Source organism: Marmota flaviventris, chromosome 3 (assembly GCF_047511675.1).
Source record: "Marmota flaviventris isolate mMarFla1 chromosome 3, mMarFla1.hap1, whole genome shotgun sequence".
NCBI lineage: Eukaryota > Metazoa > Chordata > Mammalia > Rodentia > Sciuridae > Marmota > Marmota flaviventris.
This window is the reverse complement of record NC_092500.1, coordinates 151,213,411-151,236,970: the sequence shown is the minus strand read 5'-3', so window position 1 is coordinate 151,236,970 and position 23,560 is coordinate 151,213,411. Positions and strand designations below refer to the sequence as shown.

General features: G+C 31.5%; 1 protein-coding gene across 4 annotated transcripts in view; it reads left to right on the top strand.

Moving 5' to 3' along the window:
- Wdr17 (WD repeat domain 17) overlaps window positions 1–20,420 on the top strand; it is a 93,207-nt gene extending 72,787 nt beyond the window's left edge. For all 4 annotated transcript variants that reach the window (XM_071610517.1, XM_027927112.3, XM_071610516.1 and 1 more), the window contains 11 exons: window positions 1,556–1,688; window positions 2,153–2,244; window positions 3,303–3,402; window positions 4,311–4,450; window positions 10,146–10,257; window positions 13,634–13,775; window positions 14,067–14,169; window positions 15,001–15,102; window positions 17,384–17,482; window positions 17,817–17,997; window positions 20,145–20,420. In XM_071610517.1, coding sequence (XP_071466618.1) covers window positions 1,556–1,688; window positions 2,153–2,244; window positions 3,303–3,402; window positions 4,311–4,450; window positions 10,146–10,257; window positions 13,634–13,775; window positions 14,067–14,169; window positions 15,001–15,102; window positions 17,384–17,482; window positions 17,817–17,997; window positions 20,145–20,264 — 1,324 coding nt within the window. In that variant the 3' untranslated portion in view covers window positions 20,265–20,420. The remainder of the gene's footprint in view (window positions 1–1,555; window positions 1,689–2,152; window positions 2,245–3,302; window positions 3,403–4,310; window positions 4,451–10,145; window positions 10,258–13,633; window positions 13,776–14,066; window positions 14,170–15,000; window positions 15,103–17,383; window positions 17,483–17,816; window positions 17,998–20,144) is intronic.
- Window positions 20,421–23,560: the final 3,140 nt, after the last annotated feature.

The following is a 23,560-nucleotide window of genomic DNA, read 5'->3' as shown; positions in this document are numbered from 1 at the left end:
TGTCAGGAGACAACAGTGGCACAGTTAAATGGTAATGGGGGAGAAAAGTGGAAAAAATTGACATATATAGGATTTTAAATTAGCTGGACTTGGTAATAGTGGTGAGGAAGGTGTCACAAATAATTCCTCAGTTTTAGGTTTTGAAACACTGTTGCTATTCACTGGGATTTCAAAACAAAAAACCAACAACCCCAAAAAAGTGAAATTTAGGAGATTATTTCATTCAAAGGAGACATAAGATCCTTAGTTCTCTTTGGACATGATGAGTTATAGATTCCTTTGTGATTTTAATAGGAATGTCAAATAGATAATCTTGATTCGGTAACTCAGAATAAATCTGTACAAATGGAAGGTATCCTTAACTTTAAGAGCTGCTTGGCCAGAAAGGAGACTGAGACAAGATTAGAAGGGGCTAAGGGAGGCAATGGGAGGGAGGGGAAGTTGCAGATGGGAATACAGACAACGCTTCCAATTGTATTTCATTGATCTTCACCAGCAAACACCCGATTTTTTTTCTGCTCTTTACTCCAAATAATGGGCATAAAATGATCTCCCCACAAATCCTGAGGTTTATATTTTATAGATCCAGCCCATTCAGGCCGTCACGTAGAGAGTTTGATTGGAACTCTCTTGACTCTGCTTCCAAAATGTCCAGGAGAGTAGAGTATTTTCTAAACATCTACTATGAGGAAATCAGGATGAGAAGTAAAGGCTGTTGAGGACTACCCAGTTGAGTCTATGAACTAGAGATGGTTAACTGGAAGTTAGATGAACAACATGAAAATTATCTCCTCTATCAACCTAAAGATTAGAAGTTAAACTTCAGCATATTTAAAATGCCAGCATAAATTATATATACCAGGTTAATCTGGAACAAAACTTGAGTTAAATTTTAGGATAGAATGAACTAGATTGATCATTGAGAAAATATTTAGGACTCAGGGAGACAGATAGTGATGAGTACGGAAATACAGATACACAAAAACAGATACATGTATACCATTCAGTATCCAGAATCATGATCCCTGTTTTCCCCTCATATGTCTGGAATATTAATTTATCTTTAAAGATCTTTGCTTGGGTTACTTACAGTATTTTGCATTTTATTATCAATATTTATTATCCTTTTTAATACTACTTCAACTTAAGAGGCTCTCTGTTCATTGTTATTCTTACTAAAACACATAAGATTCTGTCTTTACGTAGACATCCACATATTTGATTAATCCAATTGAGAGTAAATATACAATCATATTTCCATTTTACAACTTACTTTCAAATACATTGTTCATTTTAGTAAATGATTAAAATATAATGAAAATGTAGTGTTATAAGGCTAAATATATATCTGTAGTATTATCTTATATAACTTTTATGTCTTCTATATGTGAATTCATTATAAAATCTGTATTTCTTTAAATGATGTCCCCAAAAGCTTTATGAAATTTGCTACAAATTTTAGACATGCTTTCAGAAAATATCAGTCCAACTGAAAACCTTGAAATTAATATTTTGCTTTAATTTAATATAGTATAATAAAATTTTATTTTATTAGGAGAGCTGACCAATTAATCCAGGAAGATAAGGATGATGTCATTCCTTACTGCATAGCCACTGGTGATGTGAGAAAGCTAGTAAATTTTTTTATGTCAAGAGGTCAGCTTAAAGAAGCTCTGCTTGTTGCACAGGTAAAACCTCATAAATATAGCAGCCACATACTTTGGTGGGTGGGTATGAGGAATGGAGAATATTGTTCTCATAGGCAAGTGGTTGACAGTCATAGATAGCTTGGTTTCAACCCACCTCCCCAGCCTTCTGCTTCAACATTTTTATCATACTATCTTTGCTGTGGTCATACTGAACTTATTTTAGATTTTTAAATAGGCAGGCATCTCAGAACTCTGAACTTTTCACATGCTGTTCATTGTGATATACCATGTATTTGAACAACTTTTATTTAGTAATCATTTACTGGAAGCTTCAAGATGGTATTCACAATGGAGTTACATTTTATTTATTTTCAAATTCTAAGGTTCTTTCCAAATCATATAAACTTTCAACATGATTTAAATGTAATTTGCTACAAACAATATTTTTAAATTTGTCAGTTATATAGCTAAACATTAATTAAAAGTTTAATTAAACCCCCTAGGCTGCATGCGAGGGGAATATGCAAAACTTGCATGTTTCTACACCTAAAGGAGCTTCATATTCTGATGATATCTACAAGGAAGACTTTGATGAGTAAGTGATTTACTCTTTATTTTGGGTCAGAATTTTTTTGTAGTTGGTTTTCTTTAGAAGTTTTTGAGGTTATGTAGCACATCCTTCTTTGAGGACTTGCTGCCTTATGATCAACTGCATTTCTCACATGGAGTTCCATGACAGCTTTTATCCCTGGATAATTAAAAAAATGTCAGGCATGTAGACACAATCTACATGCATTTTATGTAACTTCCAGAAAAGTAGCATGCATTTCAGGAGAGAGAGAGAGCAATTAAAGCACATAAATACTTTAAAAACTGATTGAACCTGTTGGGGAGGACAAGGTAGTAAAATAAGGTATGCTGTTTATTGATGATTCACTGTAAAGTGAGTATATGTAATATCCCCATAGTGTCTATAATCCCATGATGCTAGTATCAGTGTGTAGAATAGAATAACACTTATTCCTCTTTTAAGTAGGATGTCCATACAGTTGGTTATATTATAAAAGAAGCAGAAATTAGAATTTTTCACCCTTAGTCTATCTTTCCCACCCCCTCTATTGGTGCCTATTATGGACCTCGACAATAAGATAATTAAACTTTTCAGACTTTCAGAAACTACAGAAGGATCGTGAAATGTTAATGAGTAGTAATGAGCTGGGAATCATGTAGTAATTCCTGAATCTTTGCTCCTATTCTCTGCCATTTTAAAACTTGGCATTTTAAGACCTAATATAACACAAGTCATATCTTGGGCATCACCTAAATTTTGAAAAAATTCATTTCAACCTGTGATTCTTCTAAAGCTAAACATTATACATGTGAGTCATAATTTACCCATTAGAGAATGGAAGCTTTAAAAATCAGGCTTTTCTTCTTAGAGTTTAGGTGCTAAGGCTGGAGAGGACTACCAGAGCATATATTTGGAGAGACTGCTTTCCTGAATTTTTTCCTAAATAAGGTTTAGACCTAAATCAAGGATGTCAAATTAAAACCTGTTAGGTCCCTTAATCCCCCTTTGAAAAGGACATTATTCACACTTATGATGGAATTCTTGCATTAATAAAGAATATTTCTTTTTTTCTTTCATTTTAGACTCCTCCACAAAGTCAGTAAAGAACTGGCAGAATGGTATTTTCAGGATGGTCGAGCAGTACTTGCTGCATGTTGCCATCTAGCTGTAGATAATATTGAGGTACAACATTTCAAATTGGTGCTTGTGATTGAAAACCTCATTAGATGTGTCATGGTGTTTGAGGGGTGACTTCTACGTAAATTCTGGTTTGTATGCTTCCAAACCTGAGTGATTACTTGCCAAATTAGCACACACAAATGCTATAGATTATGAAATCTCTTGATTAATTTTTAAAACATGATATGTATTTTAACAATCTTGCTTTAAATAATTCATCATAGGTGAGAATTGATAGTCTGATGAAGGAAAAAAAATCACTAGACATGGAATTCAAGGATCTTAGTTCTGTTTCTAACACAAATTGACTTTGATCAGATCACTTAATCTCTCAGAATCTCAGATGTCCTCAGCCCCAAAATGAAAAAGTGTAACTACCTTACATATTTCACTTGTAGTTATTAGGATTATGAGAACTGATACAAACTAAAGCACTTGTATTTAAGTATACTTTTATATGTTCATCACAAATTTTATTTTTAAGGCACATTACACTTGACCCATTCACGTAAAAAGGAAAATACAGAGGTTCTATTTTGCACTTATCCTTAGAAATACTGGCTTTAGGGAATGATTTAATATTATTGTACAATCTTGTAGAAACTTTTCAAATTTATATTTTTTTTCTGAAAAACTGAAGGATGTGTTGAGGATATAGCCGAGTATTATTAAATGCAAAAATAGAAGCAAGAGTTCTAAAGTCTTCAATTCTGACCTGATCAATTTCTCATATGTCTCATTATCAAGATTTTTCATTTGAAAATTGCAATTACTCTTACTGTACAGGAATATAACAATACTTTATAAGAATAATTGATGTATAGGTTAATACTACTTTATGAGCTTGGAGGGGAATGATGATCTTACCCAGCATCTATGCAACTGAAGAAATTATTTTCTTCTTGAGCAAGCTTGCTATGGCATACCTGATTCGTGGAAATGAACTGGAGTTGGCCGTCTGTGTGGGAATGGTACTAGGAGAAACTGCAGCACCAGCAACTCACTATGCCCTAGAATTACTGGCAAGAAAATGCATGATGATTCCAATATGGTAAGAACTTCCAAATTGAAAGAATAATTTTATAGTGATTACATGCATTTTTGAAATATTATAAATTACATTTGATATGTATTAGGACACTATATGATGATGGGACAGGTGAGAACTACCATGGTTATATAATGAAATCTACCATGACCGCTTCCGAAGTAGTCAGGTGTAGCTCCATAATGTTTCAAGCACCTCATGAGTTAGGAGACAACAAATGTGCACTTCTTAAATTCATCAAGACCACACAATCCCACCTCTTAAAACTTTGCACATCTATACCTATTCTTGTGAGATCTTGTATCCTAATTTAGGGCATTAAAATAAAGTTACTTTTCTAAGGGAAAACAATAAAAAATATATAGTTTTGATGAAGACTTAGAACAGGCCCTCCCTCTCCCTGAACTCTTGAAGTCCTCTTAAGAGTTGGACCCAGGGAATTCCCAGGGGAAACCTGGAATTCTAGATTAAAGCAGTTCTCACTCAGATCTGCAGAGCCTTGTTCTTAGTTCAGGCAGTCCATCATTAGAAAGACACCTTTAGGAAAGATGGGATGCTATCTGTCATTCAATACAGTTTGTTGAATAAAGATGAATTCAGTAAGTCCCATTTGTTGATTCTAGTTATTAACTTTTGTGCTATGGGTGTCCTATTGAGGAATTTGGAGCCCGACCCCACAGTATGTAGATCGTAGCCAACTTTTTCTTCTATCAGACGGCGTGTCTCTGATTTGATATCAAGATCCTTGATCCATTTTGAATTCACTTTTGTGCATGGCGAGAGAAAGGGATTCAGTTTCATTTTGTTGCATATGGATTTCCAGTTTTCCCAGCACCATTTGTTGAAGATGCTATCCTTCCTCCATTGCATGCTTTTAGACCCTTTATCAAATATAAGATAGTTGTAGTTTTGTGGATTGGTTTCTATGTCCTCTATTCTGTACCATTGGTCCACCTGCCTGTTTTGGTACCAGTACCATGCTGTTTTTGTTACTATTGCTCTATAGTATAGTTTGAAGTCTGGTATCGCTATACCGCCTGATTCACACTTCCTGCTTAGCATTGTTTTTGCTATTCTGGGTCTTTTATTTTTCCATATGAATTTCATGATTGCTTTCTCTATTTCTACAAGAAATGCCATTGGGATTTTGATTGGCATTGCATTAAACCTATAGAGAACTTTTGGTAATATCGCCATTTTGATGATGTTAGTTCTGCCTATCCATGAACAGGGTATATTTTTCCATCTTCTAAGATCTTCTTCTATTTCTCTCTTTAGGGTTCTGTAGTTTTCATTGTATAAGTCTTTCACCTCTTTTGTTAGGTTGATTCCCAAGTATTTTATTTTTTTTTAAGATATTGTGAATGGAGTGGTTGTCCTCATTTCCATTTCAGAGGATTTGTCGCTGATATACAGGAATGCCTTTGATTTATGCGTGTTGATTTTATATCCTGCCACTTTGCTGAATTCATTTATTAGCTCTAATAGTTTCTTTGTAGACCCTTACTCAAACTAAAAAGTTTTTTCTCAGCAAAAGAAACAATAAGAGAGGTAAATAGAGAGCCTACATCCTGGGAACAAATCTTTACTCCTCACACTTCAGATAGAGCCCTAATATCCAGAGTATACAAAGAACTCAAAAAATTAGACAGTAAGATAACAAACAACCCAATCAACAAATGGGCCAAGGACCTGAACAGACACTTCTCAGAGGAGGACATACAATTAATCAACAAGTACATGAAAAAATGCTCACCATCTCTAGCAGTCAGAGAAATGCAAATCAAAACCACCCTAAGATACCATCTCACTCCAGTTAGATTGGCAGCCATTATGAAGTCAAACAACAACAAGTGCTGGCGAGGATGTGGGGAAAAGGGTACACTTGTACATTGCTGGTGGGACTGCAAATTGGTGCAGCCAATTTGGAAAGCAGTATGGAGATTTCTTGGAAATCTGGGAATGGAGCCACCATTTGACCCAGCTATTCCCCTTCTCGGTCTATTCCCTAAAGACCTAAAAAGAGCATGCTACAGGGACACTGCGACATCGATGTTCATAGCAGCACAATTCACAATAGCTAGACTGTGGAACCAACCTAGATGCCCTTCAATGGATGAATGGATAAAAAAAATGTGGCATTTATACACAATGGAGTATTACTCTGCATTAAAAAATGACAAAATCATAGAATTTACAGGGAAATGGATGGCATTAGAGCAGATTATGCTAAGTGAAGCTAGCCAATCCCTAAAAAACAAATGCCAAATGTCTTCTTTGATATAAGGAGAGTAACTAAGAACAGAGTAGGGTCGAAGAGCATGAGAAGAAGATTAACATTAAACAGGGATGAGAGGTGGGAGGGAAAGGGAGAGAGAAGGGAAAATGCATGGAAATGGAAGGAGACCCTCAGAGTTATACAAAAGTACATACAAGAGGAAGTGAGGGGAAGGGGAAAAATAATACAAGGGGGACAAACGAATGTCAGTAGAGGGGGCAGAGAGAGAAGAGGGGAGGGGAGGGGAGGGGAGGGGGGATAGTAGAGGATAGGAAAGGCAGCAGAATACAACAGACACTAGTATGGCAATATGTAAATCAATGGATGTGTAACTGATGTGATTCTGCAATCTGTATATGGGGTAAAAATGGGAGCTCATAACCCACTTGAATCAAATTGTGAAATATGATATATCAAGAACTATGTAATGTTTTGAACAGCCAACAATAAAAAATTAAAAAAAAAATTAAGATGAATTCAGAATTTTATCTTCTCTTTCAACAAAATACTTAGGACCTCAAGAAGTTTCCGAATGAACTTATTTATCATGACTAATTAACATGTTATAATGCTTATTGTGTGCCAAGCACTACATTAAACACTTTTTGTGTCATAAATCATTAAGTCCTGTGAGGCAAGTATTGGTTTGCCTGAGGTCTCAGTTAAGTGGTAAAGCTGAGATTCAAAAGTACATAGACTGGCTCCAAAATGGGAGCTCTTAGCTACTACTGTATACCATCTCCTTCATCTGTGGCTAACTTGGTGTTGGGGGGCGGAGGAGAAAGCACACTTTCTATTATCCTTTTCAGTTGGGATCTAGGAATTTCACAGCAAATCAAGAATCCCATGGTTATTCTATTTTTTATACACATCTTAGTGATGTAAGAACTCACTTCCCCACCAAAATGTGGTAGTACCCCACCATCAACTTCACACTTAAGTGTATTTAATAATGACTATCCTGGGAGAGAATTAAATCTTTCTGTCAAGAACTATAATAGTCAATTATGTAGTTATTATGACTTGATTTAGACCTGTCCCAAAGCATAAGTTTACTCAAATTATTTCCTTACAAATAAGGCTGACTTCGTGCCAAAAGGCCTAATGAAATGGAATTAATATTTTTAAAGTGAAGGTAAAACATTAGCAAATACATATTATATTAAAAATATCATTAGAATCTTTCAACTAGCTATATTTTTAATTTAAAAAATAAATTTCTATTGCCTTGTTTACTATCCCCCACCAAGAGTTCTTCCTTTATAAAGCCCTAGATATGTATAGAAACCAGGATAAAGTTCAAATTCTGAACTATGAGGTGCTGGTTAAGTTTATTTCCAGAAGAAATCTGTAATCTTCATGACTATTAATGAATTCCACAGATGGATAACAAATAAAAATAGCTGCATGACTTAAAGACAATGCTCATAATTTTATAAACCAAAAACACCCCATGTATTTACTGGTATAAATTTCCTTCTTGATATTCACATATTTATAATATTCATGTTCAATATTTTCTTTTTAGCTTTCCATCTGTTGGATACAGGTATTAGTTTATTTTTAAAGATTTTTATTTTTTTTAATTCTATACTGTTTTGAGTATTTAAGTACTATATCTATATTAAAAATGCTCAATAACTATTTTCACTTTGCTTTATAGCATGCCTTTTTATATATATAATTTATATAAAATCTAACCACCAAGTTAATAAAGAATAGCTCCTATAACCTAGACACAAAATCATTCATGATACTTAAAATATGTACAGTAAATGAACCATACCTTTCTACAGTAACAAACAATAGCTACTTTAGCTAAAGAAAAAGAAAAAAGAAATACTTGTTCTCATAGTGGCATTCAAGAGTTTATATAATTTGGTTGTTCTGTATCATTTTATACTTAAATATGTATATGCAGGAGCACACGCCCCATCACCCTCATCAATGTACTCAATTTAAAAAAAAATAGGGAAGTGAAGAATGAATAAAATTAGCTGGCCTTACTACAAATTTCTCTCTATTGAAATGGAATTATACTCAAGAAATTCAGGATTTGTCTGAAGTTAGCAAGTTTAAGTATAGTTTTAGTACAGACACTTTATAGAGAATAAAGTATTATCATGGACATTATTTAAAACTGCTATAAAATTTTGGTATCACTAAATACATAAAGTCATTTATACTCTCCAGTAATAACAGGTAAACTTATTTGGAACTTATAAAAACATTCAAAAATTTATCTCACTAATGGTAATAGAAATATTGTCAGTTTGGGAAACATGTTTAATTATGAAGTGGCTAGGGGAAAATAATACATAAAAACATTGTAATCTTTTACCAATTCTCCATTGACATGATATGGAAAATTATTTATTTGTGGGATTTTGAATTATTAAAATATTTTATATAGAATTTTATGGTACCCCACTAAAGTTTTTTATTCTAAAACCTTACAGTATGCCTAATTTGTTATTGTTCTAGTAGTTTGTGGTATGCATATGTATGTGAACATTTTTTAAATTAACTTTTGTATTTGACATCAGAAATATAAATCATCTCTATTTCTATTCTATACTCTGCATTCTTGATTAGGCAATAAATGACCAATGTATACTTTACTGAAGTCTTCAAAACCAAGATGAAGTCCCTGGTACCTAACTTTATAAATTCTCATTTGAAATATCCTCTATTTTAAGTCATACATTATATATTAATTTGTTGATATCTAAACATCTTAAATCATCGAAAATTAGATATTTTCTCAATTATGATGCATGCAGACCAAAACTCCTCACCTAGTGATTTGAAAAACTGGTTTTATAAGCAATATTTTCAGTGTAAGGCAGTGAATCTCATAGGATTTTACATTTTTAAAACCCTTAAGTGTTTTATTCTGTTGATTAAATCTTTAACAAAAACTACATTTCTGTCTTCAATTTCTACTTAAAGTTTAAGAAATATGCATTATACTAAAATGTCTAAGCTTATAATAGCTAATATTCTAAAGATTTCAGTGAACTGATAATAGATTTTCCATTGTTGGAAGGGAAATTGATGAGAGTTAGCTTTCACAAAATTTGCTTTATAATTTGCTCCAAAGAACATATTCAATACTACTTAATTTCGTTAGAAAATTATTCTGTAATAATAATTTGATTATAAATATGTAGGGACTTGTGTATATAAAGTTTAGATTTTAAAAAATTATTTAGTAATTTGATAATACATTTATCCTTTATACTGTTGGTTTTCTATAACCTACATTTAGAGGAGTTTCATGACCAATTGGGAAATTAGTAGTTTATATAAATAGAAAAGCAAGGAAGGTTCATTATCTGAGTCTCCTACTATTGAAATCATTATATTATTTTTAGATCTTTTACTCAATGACTTCATCCCCTTTTGTTACATGAACAGGAATTTGGCAGCCGATCTTCTCCTGATGATTCCTGATAATGAACTACATTTAGTAAAACTCTGTGCTTTCTACCCAGGGTCTATTGAAGAAATAAATGATATTCATGAGAAGGTATGGTGATGATTCTAGTGTGTATTGCAGTGTGATAATTTAATAAATTTCAGGTTCAAGAAAATAGAGATACATGAAGAAAAACAAATATCCCTTTGGGATACTTTAAACTTCAAAATAATTATAACAAAAAGAAATAATATTTATTGAGCTTCTGTTGTATGCCTATTACTGTTCTAAATTTTTATATATATTTGTATATTACTAAAGTCTCATGAAACCATGAAACAAGGAATATTATCCTATTTTGCAAAAAAAAAAAAAAATAAAATAAACTCAGAAAAGGAAGGAACTTACCTAATAGTTAAAAGTGTAGTGAGAATTTCAACTTCAGCAAGCCCAACTCCAAGTTCAAAGCCCTTTCCACTGTGTAACTTTGCATCTGAAGGTATGTGTACATTTTTTTAAAACAGACAATTCAAGATCTTTTTCAAATAAAATATAAAGAAATTCATATGCATTATTTTAAAGTGCTTTAAAATGTTCATTTGCAGAACATAGAAATCTATATGCTAATGTTATATATAAAACACCAAAAATGGTTAACAGTAGCAAAAAATGTTTATATAAGTCACAGTACCTTTCTGTGTTTCAGTGCTATTAATCTATTAAAACACCTATTTTTGTTGATAAGAGAAGATGGCTTTAAAATGTAGTTAAAGAGAAAAATCACAAAACTATCAATATGCCATATGATTTCATTTTTTAAATAACCATGTGTATTACTTATAGAATACTTGAGAAATTTTATATCAATAAAATATTTTCTCATCGTTAACTTTCAAAATAACTTTTTTTTTCTTTACTTACTAGCTAAGTTTTTTTTTTTTTTTTCCGCTTACTTGAGCCTTGAGTTTTCCCCCAGTGGGTGAATAGTCCCATTCATTCAACAATATATAATTATTGAGTATTGTTAATTTAGATAGACCAAAAGTGTGTGAGTATGAGAGTTTGTGTGTGGTATCAGAGAAATCACTGGTGAAAGAATAAATGTCCAGAATTACCAGTAGGTTGTGGTATTATGGGAGATTTTAACTCGTTTAAACACTTCACATACTTTGAATTACTTTTTTTTTTTTAAAGAGAGAGAGAGAATTTTTTAATATTTTTTTGTAGTTTTTGGTAGATACAACATCTTTATTTTAGTTTTATGTGGTGCTGAGGATCGAACCCAGCACCCCGCACCTGCCAGGCGAGCGCGTTACCGCTTGAGCCACATCCCCAGCCCCTGAATTACTTTTTAAAATAAGCTGTGCTTTTGCTTTTGTTAACATTCAACTAAATGCTATTTTACGTTGAAATTAAAGTGTATGTGGAAGGAGGCAAGAGGGTTATTTTTAAATATATCTTACATTTATTGTGTAGTATTTGGATGTATGCCAACAGATATCCTCTGGGGCAAGTGAGTAATATCAAAATTTGGAGAGGTTAAATGACTTAGATAAGTTTATGTAGATATAGTTTTATTTATTTTTAATTGACAAGTTGTATATGTTTATAGGTTCAAAGTGATATTTTGATTCATGTATATATTGTGGAATAATCAAATCAAAATAATTAGCAATCACCTCGAATATTTATCATTTCCTTATAGTAAAAAATTCTAATATCCTTTAATTATTTTGAAATTTACAATATGTTGTTATTAACTATAATCATCTTGTTGTGCAGTAGAACACCAGAACTTTTTGGGGGGTTGGGGGGCACTGCTGGGGATTAAACCTAAGACCTTGTCCATGCAAGGCAAGCAATCTACCAACTGAATTATATCCCCAGCCCCATAACTTATTTATCTTATCTAGTTGCAGCTTTTACCATTGACCTTGATAATGGGAGAAAGAGTGGTATTTACCTCACTTTCATCCCACATTCTAAAAGGATGTAACCAGACTCTCAGACTTTATTAGTAACTCTTTAAAAGGACTAGTGAATATTTGTAAAAGTGTTAATAACTCTAAAAAATTTAAGAAGTAATATCAAAAACTATATTCAAACATTATGGTAACATATAATTTTGTGAATTTTAAGATAGGACAAAAATATTCTTATTTAGCCAGGCACTATACCTAGCCCATATTAGTTGCTCAGTAAATTATTGGCAATTCATGAATAACGATGGGGAAGAAAGCAATGTGTAAAGCTGTTTATGTGACCGTCACCTTAATTCAGTTTTTTGTGTTACTTTCTTAGATATTGAAAGGTCTAAAATGTTCATTCTACCTAATTGTTAAAACAGTGAGAAATATGTAACTATTGAATAAATGCAAAAATAAACAAATAAATTGAAAAAGCGTTAAACTATCAATGTTGCTTAGAAACAGACTTCAGCATTCTTAAGCTTTAAAAAATCATAAAACATTGAAACTTGATATAAAAGGTAACGATCACTATTCATATTATGGTAGTAGAACAACTTAATTGAAGGCTATTTTAGCAAAAAAACAATAAGGAATGTAGTTTTGGGTTTTTTTTTCTTTTTTCTTTATTTCATACATGACAATAGTGGAATGCATTACATTCATAATTATCTATTTACAGCCCATTTTTCATAACTCTGTATATAAAGTATGTTCACGCCAAATTATGCCGTTATACATGAGCTCTCTTATTTTTTTGCATTACAATTCTTAATATACCTTTATACCACAATTTATCATATCTCTGTTTGTATATAAGGTATATTTTGTAATAATAAAACTTCATGAACCAAAATCTCAACTTTATGGGGGAATTTCAAAATGTCAGATTTTAGAACTTGTACATTTTTAGCCTCTTTGAAATAAGGTCACTTGGTTCAAAGGCTATGTGAAATGATAATATAGAAAACATGTAATCAAGCACCTTCGATGTTTTGCTGTATATAATGTAGTTTTTGCCAATGGTCAGTACATATATTATGAAAAAAATGATTTCAGGCTGGGGTTGTAGCTCAGTGGTAGAGTGCTTGCCTAGCATATGTGACGCACTGGGTTCAATTCTCGGCACCACATATAAATAAATTAAAGTTCCATGGACAACTAAAAAAGAAAAAAAATGATTTTTAGTATTTTTTCTAAATTGAATTTCTAGTTACTAATTTCAATATTACAATCAGGAAATTTAATTCTACCTCTTTTATTAGGTATTTGATGAAAAGCTATTGACAACTTTTATTGTTTTCAGATATTAAAGATTGATCTGTTGTCTTTAGATCTTAAAAATTGTTTTAAATATCTTAAATATATTTATATAAACATATTCTCATTAAAATAATTTTAATTACATCTATCTTGGCAATTTTAATAAATAAAACAGGTATATGTAAATAGTTGGTGTTTATACCATTGCTGTTTCTATAAATCTTAGTAACATTCTCATTAAATCAATTATTTCCTAGTGCAAACTCCCCACAGTAGAAGAATGTATGCAGTTAGCTGAGACAGCCCATGCAGATGGCAATGTATTTGAATCTATAAAGTATTATTTATTAAGTCAAGAACCTGAAAAAGCCCTTCCTATTGGTATTGACTTTGTCAAAGGTAAGTTTATCATTGGTAATATAAATTTTAAATCTACTTAATTTATCTGATTCGTTTGTTCATCTTGACAGCCTTAAAATCAAGCACTGACCATCCTGAATTTTAAAATGAGAAATATTATGTGGAGACCTGACGGATAGTGACTAGAAAAATACTTCTGATCTAGAAAATAAGATATATAGATATAGATATATAGGATTAGCCATTAGAGAATTATGTAAATTAAAAATTAGATGAACAAATTTTGACATTATTTTTTAGAGAATCTTGTATTTGATTTTGTTCTTCCAGAACACCTCAGTAGTTCAAATTGGACATTGGATACCATTTATCCCATTCTTGACCTGTTGAGTTATATTCGTACTGAAAACTTAGTCTTGCATACATGCACTGAGTGAGTACTTTTTCTCTAAAATACAAGAGAATCAATGCAATGTTTTTAAATGGTTCTATTATTTTTGATGTTTCTATCAGTAAATAGGATCCTCTTGGACAGACAGCTGTACTTCTAGAAAATTATACTTTTGTTATATTCTTTAAAAATATACAGTCATTGACTGCAATTAAATATTAACAGTCCCATTTAACACTATCCAGTGTGTGTATATATATTTACTTATGTGTACACACACACACACACCTGGCTCAAAAAAGGTTAATTCAAAGTGTCCTGAAGTTTTAGACCTCAAGTCCTCAAGAAACTAATGCTTGTATTTATTAACTACCTATTGTGTGTAAAACATCATATTAGCATCTGGGGAAAGAAATACAAGTGCCAGAAAGTAAAAAATAGACATCAACCCTAAATTCACGTACCATTTTAAAACATTATCCTCATATGACTTAGGCCCTCAGAGACTTGGGTATAATTTATAAGAAAGGCTTTGGGGGGGGGGGGTTCTTTCTTTAGTTGTACCTATGAAAGATGACTCTGCAACCTGGGACAAGCAGGTTCCCCTGCAGGAAATGTAGTTGATATTCTTTGTCCTGAATAAGAATTATTAACTAATGAATAAGTTATCTCCCTCAAGTTTAGAAAATTTCCTAAACATATTTTGTTACAAATGTTATCCTCAGAATATATATACAAGAACAGAATATATATGTGTGTGTGTATATACACACATACACATACAGATAATATTTCCAAGAACTATATACAAAAGTAATGTTCTATTCCTCAAATTATAGAATTTGAAATGTATATATATATATTCTCTTTTAGAGCTCGAAATGAGTTGCTTATATTATGTGGTTATATTGGTGCATTATTGGCTATCAGAAGACAGTACCAAAGCATTGTTCCAGCACTTTATGAGTACACAAGGTAAAAGAAAAAATTCTTCTATCATGAAATTAGAGAAATTCTTTTTAAAACAGATAGTCTCTTAAGTGGATCAGAAGCATTGATTTATTTACTCAACATCTTCTTTTTAATAAAGCAGCAATAAGATATATGAGTTAAAATGCATTAGACTATAAATGATGGAAATCTTATGCTAGCTTAAGCACATACGGTTTACTGGTCTTATGTGTCAGGACACTTTACAAAGGCATTACTGTCGTAGCTATGCATTGATTCCATCAAGACGTGAATCCTTTCCTCCCTTCAACTCTGACATTCTTGGCTTTTTTCTCCTTGTATAGGTTTTCCATGGTTACAAGATAGCTACTAGCCCTGCATATATTATGTCTACAGTCTAAGTAAGAAAGAGAGACTAAGGGTAAAAGATAGACTTCAAAGAGCTTTCTCCAAGCAAGACAATTTTATACAAGAAAGAAAGCTCTCCTAGGGCTTCATGCCTACATCTCACTGGCCTTAATTGTGTGACTCTACTTTTAAAATAGCTAGGAGACTAGGTATATTCACTTTCCAATCTGTCAGAAAAATGCAAAGTAAATGGAATTTGTGAGTAACAGGTAACCTCTTATTTTATATTCAATTATAATGTACTTCTGCATTTTCTAGCAGCTTCCTGAACTTCAGCCATTATGCTTAAAACTTATTATACTCAAAATAAAATTCACGATCCCTTCTATAAAAATACATTTCAAGGGGCTGGGCATGATAGCACATGCCTGTAATCCCAGTGGCTTGGACAGCTGAGAAAGGAGGATCATGAGTTCAAAGCCAGCCTCAGCAATGGTGAATCTCTAAGCAACTCAGTGAGACCCTGTCTAAATAAAATACAAAATAAGGCTGGGATGTGGCTTAGTGGTTGAGTACCCTTGAGTTCAATCCCCAGTACACTTCCAAAATACATTTCAAAATCTATTAGTTTGCTAAATGGCACAGTAGGTTACCTTTTTAATTTATGGATGCTGAGAGCTTTGAGATAAGCAATTTTTCTGAGTACCCTTTAGATGAGGTGGAGGATCCTGAGAGAAATACCTTTCTTATTACTGACTACTTCACCCTTATAGTGTTCATGAAGAAGTAACTGCTACCTAGTGCAACCTAAACAATTATATGGAACTAATACTGTTGGCATACTCAAGGAAAAATCTTTCTATGCAGGCAGCATAACCAAAATTCAAATAGTTTTAATAATATTAAAAGATATTATTTTAAAAGATACAGTAAGATGTATCACAGAAATAATGTTTAATGAAATATATTCAGCTAAATATGGCCTCAGTGATGATAAAGAAATGGAAATAATTGCTTAAATTAAGAATAAAAAGTATTTTTATTTAAGATTTAAGATTAGAATAAAAAGGATTTTTATTTATTTTTATTTAAGGATACACTTGAGAGAATATATCTAAGTTAAAGGAAACTTGTTAGTTTAAAAAGAGAGCTTCAAGAATTCTTAATTTTAAAGAACTTCTCTTTGAGAATACCATCTTTGTTTTCTTGTCTGCTCCCTATGCTTGTTTCCATAATCCACTAAATATGCAATTCCCAAAAGGCTTATTCCCTTTCATCCCCTGCTCTTCTTCCCTTTCCTGGCCCCCATCTCACTCTATTTCCACATCTCTGTTCCTCTTCTTTCCCCTCTCCTTTCCATACACTATTCTCCAGAAATCTCATCATTTTTTAGCTTCACTTATCACCTCTATGAATATCTTCATAGATATTTATACCAGACTAACCTGCTCTGCTAGCTCCTATGGGCGTATTCCAGCAGCTTGATAAGCTCCAGTCTCAAACTTAGTATGCTCAGAATTAAAATAATCTTTCTTCTCAAATCTACTCCTTCTTTTACATGGTGCCATTATATTTCTGTTGTATAGGATCAAATGATCAAAATGATAATTAAGTATTCTCTCTCACTCAGTTATTCAACATTGCTCAGCTAATCTATAGCCATTCTCCATACATTATGCTGTTCATTTATGTATTTACTGACAGTGATTTATGCAACCAGTGTTTCTGGAGCATCTTGAACTTGACAGTGATTTAAATGCTAAATATACAAGTGCATATACACACATGTACATACAATGTCGATATATATGTCTGTGTGTATATATCTGTATATAACTACATTTAGGTATATGTACATACATTTCTGAACAATTATTAAAGTCCAAAATTGAAGTTCACTTGTTTTTGCTGATATCTAAGTTTTTATGCCATATGTTAATTTCTTTTCACATTTCAGCCAGCTATTAAAACGTCGAAAGGTATCAGTTCCCTTAAAAATTGAACATCTTTCTGAGGAACTGGATGCATGGAGAGCTTGTACACAGCCCACCAATCAGTGAGTGGATACAATATAAAAATTGAAATACTGAAGGAAGTGAATGTGATAGACAAAATTGTTGTAAAATGTGCATGGTCTCATCAGTTTTTGCAGAATGAATGAATCTTTATTTATTTAGCACATATTTAGTAATAATTTATAATGGTGTTTTTCCTGCCTTTTGAAAGTTTTTTGGTTGTTGTTGTTGTTTTACTTTAACTTAAATCTAACATTGATTTCCTCTACCTATGATGGGGAGAGCTAAATAGTCATCAGAGACTATTTCTAATCTAAACCTCAATAATTCTGTGATTCTATAAAAATGAAAATTTAATATTTGTTGAAAATATAGATCAGAGGAATCGCCATATACACCCCCTTCTGATTCACAAAGAATGGTTTATACAACTTTATTAAAGAAACTAAAGGAAGAACCACTCAAAGGAATTATTGGACCAGATTATGTGACTGGATCAAATCTCCCAAGTCATTGTGACATTCACATGTCTTGTCTTACGGGATTAAAAATCCAGGTACAGCTTAATGTCAGACATAAAATGTTCATTTCAACTTTTTATGTATTTTTGAAATGTTATTTTAAAACAACTATAGATACCTATAATGAGGCATGGAGCCCCATAAGAAAATAGTACTATGCTGCTTCTACAATAGTTAGCATAAATGGACTCTTCTCCCTAAAATAAATTCAGAGAAAGTCATTATATTATCATAAAAGCAATTCAAGTAATATATACACTTAGTAACAAATGATATGTATGCTTAGTAACAAATATGTTTTAAAATATATACAGGTTATATCCTGAGGGAAGTTTAATAAGAGAGCCCAAGCAACAGTCAACAGTTACAAATGATTTTATCACAACAGATTAAATTTAACCTTCTAGTTTCCATTTGTGTTGTATAAACACAAAGCATTAAAACCTGATGGATGTGTATTTTTGATAATTGTGTTAAATTATTGGGATATTATGTTACGATGATTTACTAAACTTTTCAAAAATTAAAAATTATTGGGGTCAATCGTGAGGGATGACTAATTCCCAAATAATTTCCCCTCGTGTACAAATTAACAATGATGAATGATGCTAGAGCCTCTCAATGTGACCCAATGGTGTCATTATCATGAAGAACTAGAGAAGTCTTCATCTTGGAGCCAGGACTAGTTGGAGGAGTCCTCCTGAAGGAAACAAAGCTGACTTCCATGAAATGCTAATTGAGATTACAAATTGTACTAAAAGCCCCCATACATACATGCACATTTTAACAGTAAACTCTTATATTTTTAATGTAATGTTAAAACTTACAAATGTTGACATGCCAGCCAGAGAAAGAGGTTATTTTTTGAGACAGCCACTCAAAATGAATGAAAGAGCTGGATACTAATATAGACCCCTACCTAAAGCTTAGCTTGCCACTGTAAACCAGAGTCTTCAAAACACACTGAAATGTTCTAAAGCGCAGCATACATCATTGTCTACACCTTTATTACCCAATTCTATTCTGAAATAAAGAACCAAAGTAATATGATCAATTCAATAACTTTTAATTAAGAGTAAAATATTGTGAAATTTTTGGAGTATATTTCAGCACCACTCACTGCCCTTTATGTGCCATTATAGTACTTGCTACTTTCAGGTTCCTTTTTCTCCCTCTCTTAGCATTCATTTTCTCCATTCAGGATAGCAAATGACCTGATAAATACCATCTAACCTCTCTGTAGTTAAATCTACTTTGAGGAAGGGATCTGCTTATTATCTCAAATACACTAAGGCACACCTGGCTAATATACATAATTTCCCTCCCAGGAAATTTCTATTTCAAAAGAAAATTAATGTGCTTGAACTATTATTTGAAATTTTGAGTACCAACTAATATGAATCTATCTACCAACTTCTAATATCTAGAAATGATTCTGTAACAACAAATGTCATTTAAAATAAGTCTTAAACCTATCAGGCTTTTGGTTATTAAGTTAAAGAAACTAAAATTTTTACTGTATTTTGTGATTTTTACATGTTGCCTTTCAAGACAGGAAATACAAATTTCCTAGGAAATACAGACTGAAAGGTTTCCCCCCCCCCCAATAACTAAGCTGGGCATACATAATAACTGATGCAGGTAAAGTATAAATATGCCCTTAAGTGGCTTGATTGAATGTAATTTAATATTATATATGCATATATAGAGCAATATATATATTCTTCACCTTCTGTAAAGCATGATTGAAATTCCCAGCTTTAATAATTTCCCCAGCTATTTTGACATAGGCTGCATGGTTAAAATAGTGAAGTATATTTAAGTATTTTTCTATGATATATGCTTTTAGAAAATAAGTTAACTTTGTGGCAACAAATAGATTTTTCAGTAATAATGATTATCCTTGGTAACACTACTGTATACAAAGAGTTAAAATTAAAATATGAAATTCTATTTTCACAGGCATCAAGAAATAAGAATATAATGAGATATTTGAAAATGTTTTTATATTTGGTAGCAGTTCAGAACAAAAACAATTTTCTTTCATATTTTTTGAATTCCTATTTGTAGTGCCTGAATATCACCAGTGTTCTTATTGCAGTGATTCTGTTTCTGGAAGCTTGAAACAATGTTATGAATTTATAATCTAATATATTCTTTTTTCAACTTTCACTGTGTACAGGGCCCTGTATTTTTCCTTGAAGATGGGAAATCTGCTATTTCATTGAATGATGCTTTGATGTGGGCAAAGGTGAATCCATTCTCACCTTTAGGAACTGGACTACGACTCAATCCATTTTGATAGAAGATTTTTGTTCATGCTTAAATTATTTTTTAAAAGAAGAACTTTTGTAGATTAGTATTACCTTGGTCTTGATCATCCAAGAGCCAAAGGTTGGGAGGAGGAGTGGTGGTTGGGAACAGTGGGAAACAGTAGTTACTTTGATTCATTAACTTCAAAAAATAAAATATTTATATAATTTAAAGGAAAAACAGGTGTGTCTCCTTTATAAATTGTAACAGCAACATTAGGATGAAGTCATATTTAAATTATAAAGGACTGAATAATCTAAAAAAGAATATAAATTTCACAAAGCATAAAAAGTACCAAAATATTATATCATTGAAACATAAATAGTGCATCACCTAGAATAGTTCTTGGCATAAAGTAGTTAATGAATATTTGAATATCTGAATGAATATCTTGAAAGATCAAAATGTAAGGTATGCACACCTGATCTTCAAATAACAAACACTCATATTGTCCTTTATAAAAATGTATAGAAAATCACCAATTCTAGCTCATCTTTCATAAGTTCTCATTTATAAATTTAGTAAATGTCAATAAATGGATACCAATCAAAATAGAGGTTCACTTATCTATCTATCATGGAATTTTGTATTAAACATAGGAGCACAATACCACTGAGCTACACCCCAGCCTTTTTAGTTTTGAGACAGGATCTCACCCAAGTTAGCCAGGTTACCCTCAGACTTGTGATTCTACTGCTTCAGTCTCCTGAGTAGCTGCACCCAACCTGAATTTTATTTATTTTTTAATGAAAATGCTACTGTGTTTTTAATCCAAAGTTCAATTACACAATGATAAAGTTATAAATCTTAAAAATTGGGGGTGATAAACTTAAAATGTAATATATATGAGAATTTGTTTTAGATAACATTATTTTAGAAGTTATTTGATATATATGGATATTAATTTTTTATTAATTCATTTAATATAAATATTTACATAAGAAACTGAGTTGTTAATTTTCTTTAGAACATAATTTGATTTAAATCACTTTTAAATAAATTTCTGTAAATAGGATACTAGTTGAAATTTTGAATACATTATGTAAATTTAATTTTAAAATATTTATTAAAACTGTAAAGCTGTGAAGACACTATTACATGACTACAAATATTTCAGTTGGTCTAGAATTCTGAATTTGAAATTTATTAAATTAATGTGTACTACAAAGAATAGTACTTTGATACTCAAATTGACTTACTCAGTATTATAGATGTTTTTGTCTGACCAAAGAGTGTATTCATAATAGGCTTTTATTATCTTCAAAGATTTACATTTAAAATATTTTTAAAATCTTATTAAACATGCTTCTTAAAACTAAAGATATATTATGTAGCTATATATTGTGTTTATCACATTAAGTTTCTAACTCCTCAAAAATTAAAAATATAGGCTGAAATTCCATTTTGTAAAATAAACTAATAAATAATAATTATAGAAGAAAATATATGTAACTCAGTGAGGCAGTGGTAAAGTATTACCTGAGAAGACTTTTTAACTCTTGGTATCTTAACTCAAATTTTTCTTAGGTGAGGAGAACTATTAATTGGCACATATGTACTAAAAACCCTCACACAAAAATGGTAGTCTAAGTCCGACTGTGTTATTATTTCAATTTTGTTTTAAAATAAATTGAATCTATCTTCTTATGTTTTAAATATTTCAAAGGATATTTTTGAGCTTCAATTATACATAGAAAAAACTATTAAATTCTATGTTTATTGAATTTAGAAAAATAGTACTTTATGTATAAAATTAAAAAAAAACATACACGTCTTTAATACATCAATAGAAGAGTAACCCAATTTCTCTCAAGTCTAAATTCAATTGATTCAGCTACCATTATATTATTTGACTTATACAACATTCTACAATTTAATTATGATTATCAATTCTTCAGAATTATGTCATTTGACCATCTCAGTCTAGATATATTGTGCCTTAATATTGAAAACAAAATATTAATTTATAAAATGATTCTTCATTTTTAGATTTCATATGCATGAAAACTAAAATATGAAGTTATATTACTATGTCCATATTATTACCAATAATGTGGAAAATTTATTCTACAGCTTTAAATATGCCTTTGTGAAGGAAGTGTCTCTTTGGACAATGATTTTTTTTTTTTATTTCTTATTGTTGGTTGTTCAAAACATTACATAGTTCTTGATATATCATATTTCACACTTTGATTCAAGTGGGTTATGAACTCCCATTTTTACCCCGTATACAGATTACAGAATCACATCAGTTACACATCCATTGATTTTTTTTTTATTTTATTTTTTTATTTTTTTTTGGTAGCAGGAATTGAACTCCGGGGTAATCAACCACTGAACCACATCCCCAGCCCTATCTTGTATTTTATTTAGAGACAGGGTCTCACTGAGTTGCTTAGCACCTCGCTTTTGCTGAGGCTGGCTTTGAACTAGCTATCCTCCTGCCTCAGACTCCAGAACCACTCGGATTACGGGCATGCTCTACCATACCTGGCTTGGACATTGATTATTAAAGCACTAGAAAAAAAGTTTGGCTATAAAAATTACAAGGTAATTAACAAAATTATAACATCAAGATGAATTATATCTCAAAAATATAGTTTTATATCAAAAGTAATGATATATATAATTCTTTCCATGAAATTGCCCAGATGTGTTCAGGAACATGATTGAATTGGAGCAATGATGTTATTTGTTTTTTGTTTGTTTGTTTGTTTATTTTTGGTTTTTATTTATTTATTTTATTGTTGTTGTTAGACCTGTATTTATATGTGGTGCTGAGAATCAAACCCAGTACCTTACACAGGCTAGGCAAGCACTCTACCACTGAGCTACAACCCCAGCCCTTATTGTTCTTAAAAACCAAAAAAGTATAATTTTTTCTTGTTATAAGTCAAAAGGCATTCTGAATGTAGGAAAAGACTCAAAAATTATTTGCAAAATTTAGTGCTTCATATTATTGGACCAGTAATTGAGAGGATATCTTTATAGTCAACTTTAAATGCTTATTGTATCAAATCTTTGAGATATTTGTACCTAAATAATTGAAATATGTGTTTTCATGCTGAATTCAAATGCTGTATAACGGAGGTATAATACTGCACGTCACATGTATTTATATGTATGTATGTATTTCAGGTCCCTTAAATTTTAATAAATGTTGCCATTAAAGCCTGAAATGACAGTTATCTTCTAAGATAAATAAAAGTTTTGTTACTAAAACCACCATTGAGAGAACTTGTTTCTCCACAAAATGCCAAGTCAGAATTATCAGAAATATGACTT